This window comes from Diceros bicornis, chromosome 3 (assembly GCF_020826845.1).
Source record: "Diceros bicornis minor isolate mBicDic1 chromosome 3, mDicBic1.mat.cur, whole genome shotgun sequence".
NCBI lineage: Eukaryota > Metazoa > Chordata > Mammalia > Perissodactyla > Rhinocerotidae > Diceros > Diceros bicornis.
Window position 1 is genome coordinate 96,127,899 of NC_080742.1, and position 12,858 is coordinate 96,140,756.

The following is a 12,858-nucleotide window of genomic DNA, read 5'->3' on the forward strand; positions in this document are numbered from 1 at the left end:
AGGAACTACCTTTAAACAGAAGAACTGCATTACGGCAAACAGCAGTTTGGTGAACCTTGTTATTTCATGTATCTTATGAACGTGTTATCTCACATCAGTTATTTCCTTCCATGTTGTCTTTACTCCATTCATAACTTTTGTAATGAACCTTAGAATGAGCAGGTATTTGGGATCTACCTTCTCCAGACTTAATCTCTATTCCCTGTCTCCCTAAAATCCGCTGATGCAGTCAATACTCTCAGTCATTTTCACAGACCAAATAAAGGACGGCTGTAAAAATTCCAACAATTTGAGTTTGGGTTATCTGCAGTCATTAGAAATGACATAGAGTCATCCCTCTAACTTTGAAGTTTCTCAATTATTTTAGCAAGACAGAACCTTTCATCTGTTCACTGCCAATGTCACAGTTTGTGAGAATAAACTTGTCCCAGAGATTTCAGCTGTCAGGAGAGATTTTTCTGGTGGCAGAAAACACTAGAGGGAATTAAAAAATAATAAAGATCAGGGAATGCTCTGAAAGAGGAAAGGAAGTGGGTATCATAACATCAATCAATCTGGATTCTAGCAGGAGAGATGGCCCTCTCTGATTCAGGACTTGGAGGGAAGTCTAGTGAAGGGGCTTCCTACAAGCTGTGGACATGGGGTTCAGAAACAACAAGGGGGCGTGCTAGTAACAGTGAGGTGATCACATCCTAACTCTAAAGGGGTGATGAAAACTGGAAGGAGAGTGGGGTTGATGTCAAAGAGCAAGGGATCCCACTGATATTGTCCATAGAGATCAGCTTCCTGGGCAAAGAGCCAGGGTGAGCAAGGGTGAAGTGCGGATCTGCCGTGGTAAACAGAAAGTATTTGGCATTTTTAAGTTATAGTCCAGGACATTTTAAGCTAGGATGGTATCTGAAAAAGAAAAGAGAGACAAACAATAAGAGAATTTGTCAACTTTCAGATCACCATGAACCACAAAACAATGTTGCCAGAGAAGCCTGATGCCTCACTAAAAAATTACTCACAGACGTGGACTAAAATAACACACATAACCAGTGGGGCCAACACTTAATGGATACAGGATTTCTTATTTGAATTTCCCTAAAGCGAGTCTTTGAGCTCTACGTGATAATTTATTGCCTGATTATGCCAATGTTATAACTTCTTTAAATTTGTTGTCATTGTGAGGCGGGACAGGTGGGGCCAGGGAGTGGTAGGGAATGAGCTGGGAAGATGTTTCATTCTGATTAGCTACTGCCGCATAACAAACGATCCCACAACTTAGGGGTTTAAAACAACAAAAGTCATTTATTTTTCTCATGAATCTGCAATTTGGGCAGGACTCAGTGGGAATGGCTCATCTTTGCTCTTTGCAGCTTCATCAGAGGTGGCTCTGTCAGCAGCTGGAGAATGCACTTCTGTGTTGCCTCACTTGCATGGCTGGCAGATGAAAGATCAGTCAGGGGAGTGGGCCAGTGACTTCAAATTCTCTGCCTGTAGGCCTCTCAACGGGCAACTTGGGCTCCCTCATAACACGGTGGCCAAGTCCCAAGGGCAAGCACCCCAAGAAAGCAAGGATGCAATTTTCCTATTGAACTTTAGAAGTCACATGGTGTTGCTTCACGTATCCACTATTTATCAAAGCAGTCACAAAGTCCATCCAATTTCAGGGTAGAAGACACAGATCCCATAACTCAATGGAAGAAGTAACAAGGTCAGATTGTAAAAAGAATAAGTAGGATAGAAGATACAATTGTAGCCATCTTTGGAAATTATAATCCTCTACATTAACAATCATAGTAAATTAAGAAAGAAAAATGAAATTTACATTACTACCAAAACATATGCCATATTCTTGAAAGCATCATGATAATCCGATTAAAAACATTTTGGTATACACTATTCTCAGATTCTTGCCTTATATTTTTTATTCGTTCATCATATTTCATCTTTAGTAATTTAATTTTTTCCTCTTTTTCTTGCTGTGCATATTTTATTTTATCAGCATATTCCTGTTCTACTAGTTTAATTTCATTATTTAATTGATCAGTGTAGATTTTCTTCAAGTCCTCTGCCCGTCGTTTCAGCCTTTCCTCTGCGTCCTTGTAGATGGCATTCGAAAAGTGAGCCCCTCCGTTGTCATGCACCATTTTCTCCACCAGCTCCACCAGCTCCTGCACTTGAGCTTCCTTCTCAGCTTCGTCTGCTCTGTTGTTGAAGGCGCAGTAGCGGTTCCCACACTCCTGGATGACGTTTCTTAGCTTCACATCCTCCGCTGCTATAAAGTCACTTAGGCTCTGATCCTCCAAATCATCTTTGTGAGTGAACAAGATGATCATGTGCTTCATGGCTTCCTTCCCAAAGAGATTTTTGATCATTGCGACGGTTTTCTGCTCTTCCTCTGTGTAGCGGCGCAGCTGCAGAACCACTACGATGGCGTGAGGCCCGGGGCAGGAGAAGAGGACACACTTGTTGATTTCCTCACAGGTCGTCTCCCAGTTCTTCCCGGTGTCAAAGAGCCCTGGGGTGTCAACAACAAGAAGGTCCCTGCCCTTCCATTCTCGAGATTCCTTTTGACAGGTCGCGGTAACAGCGTGGCCAGAAATTTTAGAAACGAATACTTTTTTTCCGAGGATGGTGTTTGCTGTTGCACTTTTCCCACTTCCAGTTTTCCCTACCAGAACAATCCTCAGAGCATTGTCCTGAGAGTCAGCCATGTTCATATCAAGAGGCTCTGGGGCTTAGGTACTCACAAGACCTTAAGGTTGGGAAGGCTGAGAAGAAGAGAAAAAAGGGTCAATTTGGGTGCATGGGAACCATTCCCTGCTCTCTTTTCTTTCTTTTCCTCCCTGAAAAATTGATAAGAGTCTATTATCAATATTGATCCCAGTTGAGACAGAAAGATGAAACAGTTCAATCACTATGGAAGAAATAATCGAGAAAGTAGTTAAAGAGTTTCCCCACAAAAGAGTACCAGGTCCAGATGGTTTCACAGGGGAACTCACTTAAAGCTTTAAAGATCTGATAATCTCAATGCTACATAAACTATTCCTGATCATGTAAAAAAGAAGGAAAATTTTCAATTCTTTTTCAGAAGTCAAGTATAATATTGATCCCAAAGGATAACAAAGATTTCACCAATAAATAAAGCTACTGACATGTTTCATTTGTGAATATTGATGCAAAAATTCTAAATATATTATTAGACACTAAAAAGTAATACATCATGATTAAGTGGATTTATTTCAGAAATAGTAGGGTAGTTCAATACACGAAAATTGATTGTTACAATACATCCCATTAATAGATTAAGAAGAAAATTTCCTAGATGCAGAAAAGACATTTGACCAAATTCAACACTAATTCATGTTTAAAGCATTCCATAAAATTGGAATTAATAGATATTTCTTTAATATGATTTTATACAAATATAAATTTTAAAAATTTTGCCATCACCTTTTTTTCCCCTGTAGCTACAAAGTTGATTATAAAGTTCATTTGGTTGAAGCAAAAAGAACATTAGCTTGGACAATCAAGAAAAAGAAGAAGAATGAAGGAAGACTAGCTCTACCAGAGAGTAAAACATTACAGTTTCTATAATTAAAGTAGGATGTTGGTGCGTGAAAAGAGAGACACAACAGGGAAAAAAACCCAGAAAATTCAGAAATAGACCAAATAGATCATACTACATTCATTTATATTCAATTCAATTATATTACATTACATTTACATCCAATAAGGCAACATCTCACATCAATGGGAAAAAAGATGGACTAATAAGCAAGATTGGGATAACTATATAACCATACAGAAAAGATAAAGCCGCATCCAGGGCCGGTCCCGTGGCTTAGCGGTTAAGTGCGCACGCTCCACTACTGGTGGCTCGGGTTGGATCCCGGGTGCGCACCGACGCACCGCTTCTCCGGCCATGCTGAGGCCACGTCCCACATAGAGCAACTAGAAGGATGTGCAACTATGACATAAAACTATCTACTGGGGCTTTGGGGGGAAAAAAAAAGGAGGAGGATTGGCATGGATGTTAGCTCAGGGCTGATCTTCCTCACACACACACACAAAAAACTGGATCCATTGCCTCATGCCATTCAAATTCCATATAGATTAGAAATGTAAAGGTAAAAAGTTAATCCCTATAAATAATAGAAGAAACATGGATAAATCCTTTGCAACCTGAAGGTAGAGGAAATATTTCTAAGATTTGAAAGAGAGTAAGGAAAAAGACTCATAAATTTGATTACATAAAAATCTAAAAGACAGTGTGAGGCAAAGAAACACCATAGACAAATTAAAACACAAATGTCAAAATAGGGAATAAAAATCTCCAAGTTATATCAAAGAGGGTTAATTTTCCTCTTAGACAAAGAAAATCTAAAGTAGAGAAACAAAAGGCAAACAACTTGATAGAAAATGGAGTAAGAGATATGAATAAACAGTTCAAAGAAAAAAAGGAATGTAAATGTCCCATGGATAGATAAAAAGATATTTGCATTCACTCATAATAGAGAAAAATAAATCAAAACATAGAAAAAAGAAAATAACTAAATTAACTAAATTAAAATTACACTGAGATACTACTCACCTACAGGTTTGGGAAAACTCCAAAAGTTTGCTGGCCTGATCTGTTGGTAAAGGTAAGGGGGAAGCAGGTCCTATCCTACAGGGCTAGTGGGAATGGAAAACCAGCCCAAATCTACAGAGGAGAAGTTAGCAATATCTTGTAAAAGTACATGTGCATCTACCCTTTGATTAGCAATCCCAATTTTAGGATTTATTCCAAAGCTACACTGACAAAAATACAGAAAAAATTAGGCATAAGGCATTACATCACTATTTGTAATAGCAAAAGACCAAAACCCTATCAAATGCCCATTATCAGGGGACTGGTTGAATAAAATAAGTTATTCACATAGTTAAGTACTATCCAACTGTAAAGAGGAAGGAGAAATATCTCTATAGACCAGTATGGAGAGATCTCCAGGATATATCATTAAGCGAAAAAAGCAAAGCAAGGAAAATAATCTATAGTTTACTATGATTTCTCTGATAAGGAGGAATATGAACTACATATATAAAATAAAATATATATTTTTTCATATACATGAAAAAGCAGTGGCAGGATAATCTGAAAACTTTGTTGTTAGTCCTGTGGAGTCAATTCTGACTCCTGGTGACCCTGGGCACAGCAGAGCGGAACCCTGCCTGGTCTTTTTGCACCATTTCCTCACCTTCTGGCACTGCTATTGATAGGGTTTTCATGGCCAATATTTTCGGAAGTAGGTTGCCAGGTCCTTCTTCCTAGTCTGTCTGAGTCTGGATGCTCCACTGAAATCTGTCCACCAAGGGTCACCCTGCTGCTATTTGAAATAACAGTGGCATAGCTTTCAGTATCACAGCAACACGAAGTCACCAGACAGACGGTGGTCTGGTTCCCTGACTGGGAAATGAACCTGCCAAAACTTAACCACTAGACCACCGGGGCTGGCTAATCTGAAAACTAAACAAACAAAAAGTTACTTACATAGGGATGGGAGGACCAGGGTGAGGAAACAGTGATAGAAGCTGGAAACTAGACTTTTTGGATATACTTAGATTTCATAGATTTGATCTTGAATTCATGTAAATAGTTTACAACAAAAATTACATGAAAAGATACTAGTAAAAATCAAAAGCAATGAAACAAATGAACCTAATTGTATTTGTGTGGTGGATGAACTACAGAAAGAATTGGCCCAAGAGATTTGAAAACGCAGTAATCTCATTGTCCACCCTAATGGGAAATAGGTTAAGGCCACAAAAAAAAAAAAAAAAAAAAAAAAAGCAAAAGAATCTTAAATTGTTTTTAGGAATCTTATTCTTAGTTATGTGTGTGTGCGTGTAGTTTTGAGGTCCACTGGAAAGGCTGATGAGCCCAGTAGCAATAAGTACCCTTACCGCCCAGATTGTGGTCTTCAAATGCCATTTCCCACCAAAAAAAATTAGGGCTATTAAGAAGAAGTACTGATTCCAGATCTGGGCCAGGAAAGGTACGACTTGACGCTAGACCATCTTGCTGTACTAGAAAGCCAGGATGCTATCAAAAATTACTGGGATCTTATCAAAGGGACTCAAGAGCCAACTTGAAGAGGCTCCAAGTGGACAAAGATGGGACAATTTGAGCATCAATAAGAATAATTCCAATGGATTGAAATATATGACATGTGTTGAAATCCATGAGTTCATAAGAGTACCACCTCCTTAAAAGAAGTCAATTGTTCCTTTGGAGTATGCTAGCAAAGTGTCTAATCATTTGGAATCTTGACCAAAAAAGGGAAAGAATCAAGCATTTATCTTGTATTTCTTATATAACTGTACCTCATGGAAATGAAAGAATTGTTGAGGGGAAGTTTGTTTTCATAGGATTATTCCACCTAATAAATGAAGGAAGAATGACAGAATATCATAACTGGTGACCCTTAATGAAACAAATTTGCTGAAGTCTGCCAACATCACAGAAAGAGAAACAACCAAACATCCTTCTGATGGAAGTTTCCAACTGCACCTCTGAAGCAGTCCCACCAAAAAAACAGTCAGACCTTAATCTGATTAAGCCTCTCCCTAAACATAAATTCACACAAAACACTAAAACCAGAAGAGCGTGTTAAATGATGTTTTGAGGATGTAATCAACAAAATGGACACTGTCCAATTCTGTTGGACAAAAACTACCCCTTTCTTAAGCAAAGATATTTTGCAGAAAGAGACAAGGAAGGTGAAAACCTATATATTAAGCTAACCTTAAGAAATATGGAACAATTGCAAGTTGTGGACCTTATTTGGATCTGACTTCAAACAATTTTAAAAATTATGAATAATCAGAGAAGTCTGAATACAATTGTTTTTTTCTATTGTTGTTAATATTTTTTAAAACTCTAGTTGCTTTTTGAAGTCTGATTATGGTAATATCTTTGAAATGGTGTTTATCTATCAGACACACATATTCAAACATCTACTGATAAAGTGACACAATGTCTGACATTTACTTCAAAATAATCTGAGGTGGACAGAGTGCTGAGTATATAGATAAAACAAGATGAGCATCAATTGATAATTGTTGAAGCTTTGTATAGGGTCATGAAAGTTCCTTATATTGTTCTCTTTATCTTTGGATAAGTTAAAAAATTTCCATAATAAAAAATTTAACCGGTATGTAGTATAACCACTACTGAATGTGTACCGTATACCAAGCACACTGAAAAATATGTTTTGTACACTATATCGTTTACTCTCCAAAAATAGCCTGAAAGGAAGCTAATTTTATTATTCTAATTTTTTAACTAAGGGAACTGATGTGGCTCAAAAATGCTGAGAAACTTGCCCAAGGTCACGGAGGTAACAGGAATTGGGCTGAGAGGGATCCAGTTCAAGGTCTGTCTGACTCCACCACGCTCCCTCTTAACCACTGCACACCACGGCCTCTTCTTGGTTCCTCTCAGGCCCATGGTTCTAAATTTCAGTTTACATCAGGTCAGAGATAGATCAGGGCAGGGTAGGGAAGACAGTCCACGCTCTTTCCAGAAACGTGAACTGGCAGCAAGCCTGTAATTACGGAAGGCAATGAGGAGGGTTTCACATATGTTCTTTATTTAGAATAGCTAATCCTCTCCCTCTCCTCACCTCGTATCTTACACTATTGGGGACACAGCTTCTCTCTGTTAAATGCTGGAAAGGACGCAGCAAACTGAATTCCAGATTTCCTCTGCCATTAGTGACCTGTGTAACTCCTGGAGAATCACCACACTCTCTGGGATTCTGATTCTTTTTCAGTAAAAAGAGAGATTTAGACTGGGTGGTCTGTCAATTGCCTTCCAGCTCTAAAGACCCGCCTTAGGGACACTAACTTCCTCTTCAAGGAAAAGGATAGGTTATCGGGCAGCACTCAATGTCCATCACAAGAGCAACTGGATGGAAGGGGCACTATTCAGCGACAGTTTGTCCTGTTCAATAGGATGTGGATGGACATTGTGCTAACACGTCTCCTTACTCCCCTCCCTGCCCTCCACCACCACCACTCTGGCAGCAGCCTCCTTGCTGTGCTGCTGGCGCGGTACCCGATCCCTTCTCAGACCAGAATCCACCCCCATGCAGACTCCCTGTATCCTACTGCCCCTCACAGCTCTGTCACTCTGGAGCCTCTTCCCAGCCAGGCTCACCTTCTTTTGAAGAGTTGATGAATTCTCAAGTTTTCTCCAAAGAAGCTCTTTGAAATGGTGCTTTTGCTTTAACTGTGGGGAAAAAGTGTTTGCACCTCCAAAACCTCTGAGTCAGGAAACTCAGATTGGGCGGAGCCAGTGAAGGAACTGTTTGCCTTTAAAGAGACAGAAATATTGCCTCATAATTTGGTGGGTGCTTCGGTGTTGCCAAGTTGAAAGCTTTTTCTCCATGTGCCTGGTATCGAACCAAAATTTCCAAAGCTATATTTTTTGTTTTGCGTTATAAATGTGGATCTAAGAGGTTCTTATTAAATGACCGAAATCTTGCCCAGAAAGCCATGCATAATGTCTAATCATCTTCTCGGGCTGGAGTTGGAGACTGCGGGGTGATTTTGGGAAGAAAGAAGTTGGCTATGTGGCTTGGTGTTTCCAAGTTCAGAGCCTGGGGATCCTTCCCAGTGATTGTATAATATGGGTTCTTACTATAGTCTTTCAGGAAGGTCTCACGCTATCATTCAAAAGTTAATAGCACTCAGGTACTAAGCCAGAAGGGTCTACACCATTGGGAACCAAGACAAAAAGAGAAAGATGAGGCCTGGAAAAAATCTTCCAATAACCACACAGCTTCTCTAGTTTTCTTCAAATGGTTCTCACAAGCTTGAAAATATAAATGACCTGACAAGTAAAGATGCACCCAGAGACCAGACTCCACTTTCCCTCCCAACTATCCTACTTTCTCCTACCCCAGGCCCAGGCAGAGATAGATTTTCCCAGATTGACCCAGTGGATGGTACCATCCTGCTTCAGAAGTTCTTTCGAGATGAGAAGCAGGTTGTCAAAGCTCTCATGTTGACTAGCTTTTCCAGTTGTCTGTTGCATCACCATAAAAATATTAGTTTTTTTTTGGTGAGGAATATTAGCCCTGAGCCAACATCTGTTGCCAATCCTCCTCTTTTTCCTGAGGAAAACTGGCCCTGGGCTAACATCAGTGCCCATCTTCCTCAACTTTATATGGGAAGCCTGCCACAGCATGGCCTCATAAGTGGTGCATGGTCCACGCCTGGGATCTGAACCTGCGAACGCTGGGCCACTGAAGTGGAGCGCGCGTAACTTAATCACTGTGTCGCTGGGTCAGCCCCTATTTTTTTGATTGTATATTTTGATTCACTACATTGAATAACTGGATTAGCCAATGCTCAAGCTTGAGAGTAGGTACTAAGAAGACCAGATGTGGGCAGAAAGTAGCAGACAATAGGGTAGCCACCCATGGAGGGAAGCAGCTAGATTTGGAGATTACGGTGTTAATGACCATATTATTGGCCCATGTCATTGAGCCAATTATTGATGTTAATGACTTGGGTCACCTTGAAGAACCACAGGCGACAGTCTTCTGACTTCCAATAAAGGCACAGATTGGGACCAACAACGTAATTCACAAGGTCTGGCACAAAATGAAATTGCCAGGTCTTTGGTCAAAAATTATTAAGAATTTTAAGATGACATCAAGAGAACATTAAAGCAAGTGAGGGGCCCTTCAAAGCACAGGGCCCTGTGCAACTGTACAGGTCACATACCCATGAAGCTAACCTTGACAAGGCTGCATACACATGAGTCTAGAGGAGAACCAGAACCAAATCTCCTGCTCAAAACATCTCCACCATTGCCCAGTTTCATTTCATTCTACATATTCCTTGAATGAAACTTGTCCTTCCAGAAGCTGCCTTGGATGTTTTCCTGGTCAGCTAATTGCTTCTCCAGGTATTACACTCAGGTACACTGGTAAGTTCATGAAAAGGAAGAGGGAAGTAGTTGGGATAGAATCCATAGATGCTATAGGGAATAGGAAGCGGGTCTCAAATGGTAGCAGCCTTGAGGCCAGTGGCCAAGAGGGAGCATCTGGCACATATCAGTCCCATCCTGAACCCTAACTTAGAAGTAATCTCCCTCTGGAAGAATTGTGATAGGAACAAGGTTGCGCATATGTCTTCTGTATTGTTCACTTGGCCATGCTCCTCATCGTTAAGAGCTCCTTTCCACTTCCAGCTCTGCTGGGAGCCACCTGTCTCTCTGCTGCTGGTCCCCACCTGCAACTCCATGAAGTTTCCCCCTCCACCTAGGACGCTGCTCCTTCCACATAGTTGGAAGAAAAGAGATGAATGTGGAGATAACCACAGCTTCCTTTTTACATTTTACCTTTATTCTTTATGTCACAAACACACATGACAATGTGGATATAATGAATTTTCCAAAAAGTTGTTCGGTCATTAAAAGATAGTTCTTTACATTCTATGGGAGTCTGCCTTGTGCAGCTCAGGGCTTTTTCTGGTGCTATGATCTAGATAAATTCAAAGCTCAACTTATTAAGACATTGCAGAAATACTAACAGGAGGTGAAAGGAAAGGCCCCTAACACTGTCCTGGCTCTTCCTCAAATTAACTATGTAAGCTTTGTGTATCAGTTTCCTATTGCTACCACAAGAAATTACTAAAAATTTATTGGCCTAAAACAATACAAATTTTTTCTCATACAGTTCTGGAGGTGAAGAGCCTGAAATTAGTCTTACGAAGATAAAATGAAGGGATCAGCAGGTCTGGTTCTTTCTGGGGCTCCAGGAGAGAATCCATCCCTTGCCTCTTCCATCTTCTAGAACCTGCCAGCATTCCTTAGCTTGTGGTCACATCACTCCAATCTCTGTGGCCATCACCTCATTGCTTTCTTCCTCCTCTGACCTTCTTGCTTCCCTCTTATAACTACCTGGGTGATTACATCTAGGGCACACCCAGACAATCCAGGACAATCTCTGCATCTCAAAATCATTAACTTAATCACATCTGCAAAGACCATTTTGCAAGAAGGTAACACTCACAGGTTCTGGGGATTAGGACATGGCTATCTTTTGGGGGGCCACTATTCAGCTGACCACATTTGGGTAAGTTAAACTCTGTGCAACTCACTTTCCTAATCTTTCAGATGGAGCACCTACTCCATAGGGTTGTTATGAAATTAAATAAAGTAGTATATATAAAGTGGTTAGAATGGTACTCACATTATTGTGAGTAATAACTCTTAGCTAGTAGTAGTAAGAGAACTCTTGATGCTAGTCTCAGATCATAGATCATCCTCCTTAAACTCACCTACTGTGGGATTTCACACCATAGGTGCCGGTCTTAGTCAGCTGAGACTGCCATAACCAAATATCATAGACTGGGCAGCTTAGACAACAGGAATTTGTTTCTCACAATTCTGGAGGCTGGGAAGTCCAAGATCAAGCTGCTGGCCAATTCAGTTCCCTGGTGAGGGCTCACTGCCTGGCTTGCAGATGGCCACCTTCTCACTGTGTCCACACATGGTGGAGAGAGGAAGCAAGCCCTGTGGTATCTCTTCTTGTAAGGGCACTAATCCCATCATGAGGGCCCCACATCCATGACCTCATCTAAACCTAATTACCTCCAAAACACCCCAACTCCAAATACCATCACATTGAGGGTTAGGGTCTCAACATTTGAATTTTGAGGACAGGGGACACAATTCGGTCTATAGCAGTACCTGAATACATAAACAGAACTGAAGGCCCTACAGGGAGAGGTGAAAAGCTTGGAAACCCCTTACTTCATGTTTCCTAACTGCTGCAGAGGGCCTTGCCCTCCAGTTCTGAGAATGACTGTGTCTAATGAGCAGATACGAAAGTTCTAGGAGTCTGGTGATTTCTGGTTCAGTTTCTCATCCTTGTCTATGCATCTGAAAACACTTCCCTCTTAAGTCCTTAAAAAAAGAAAAATCACAAACTTCTGCCAGGAAACACCCCTTCCTTCAGCCAGGGTCAATGCAGGGACAGACATTGGGCCTGACCAGTTTGTCGTTCAGCAAGAGGGTCAGCAGATCATGGGTGAAGAAAGCAGCCAGGGATATTGGAGCCCTCCATCTTGCTGCCGAATAAAATTTCTTAGTTGCTTCCACTTTTAACAGTCTCCTTCAGGTTCACTACCTGGCTTTGGGTATTGCTCAGGCTTTCCGGGTTTCTCTCCTTCACTCCTCCACCAAATGGTACCTGCGTGAAAAGGAAAATTCAGCACTTCCACAGACTGTCTACCAGGGCAAGGGATCTGGATTATTTATACCCCTGCACTCACAAGTCTCTGCTTAAATGCTCTCTGGCTCCCCCAATGCACAAGAAGAGCTGCCTCCTGCAAGCTGAAGGCGGCCTTGTAACAAAAGCAACACAGGTGCTGGCTGTAGACAGGTACTTGGGGCTGGATCCCCCAAGGGAAACATGGCTCAAACCCTCAGGAAATAAAGTCCATGCCCCAAGAGACACTCTTGCTCTCCTCCACTCTGATATTTTTGGTTACCCTAATATTTAGCTACAACCATTCAGTCTCATTATCAAGCAGATCTCTGCTTCCTTCTACCACTTGCCTGAAGAATCTGCTAAAAGCTACCAGTCAGAATTTGTGTCTTCAACAGAGAAACACCGTGGAAAAAACAGTACTAGGTACTCTGAACAATTGTTACTTCAAAAAGCAGACTCTTAGGAACAGGTTTCCAAGATGGCAACGCTTAGTCAACACTCAGACTGCACCGGTGAATGGAGCCAGGATTTCCGGGATTATTTCAGTCTGGAAGCAGATGTAATTCATGAAATCAGACGACTGACCCAAGGTCCAGCA

General features: G+C 41.0%; 1 protein-coding gene across 1 annotated transcript; it reads right to left on the bottom strand.

The window, feature by feature from the left end:
* Positions 1–1,273: 1,273 nt before the first annotated feature.
* LOC131398989 (GTPase IMAP family member 7-like) lies at positions 1,274–8,280 on the bottom strand. Its single transcript, XM_058532920.1, has 2 exons — positions 8,192–8,280; positions 1,274–2,759 (listed from the first exon to the last, which is right to left on the bottom strand). The coding sequence occupies exon 2, from the start codon at positions 2,706–2,708 to the stop codon at positions 1,818–1,820; it is 891 nt and encodes a 296-aa protein (XP_058388903.1). The 5' UTR covers positions 2,709–2,759; positions 8,192–8,280; the 3' UTR covers positions 1,274–1,817.
* Between the last annotated feature and the right edge of the window lie 4,578 nt (positions 8,281–12,858).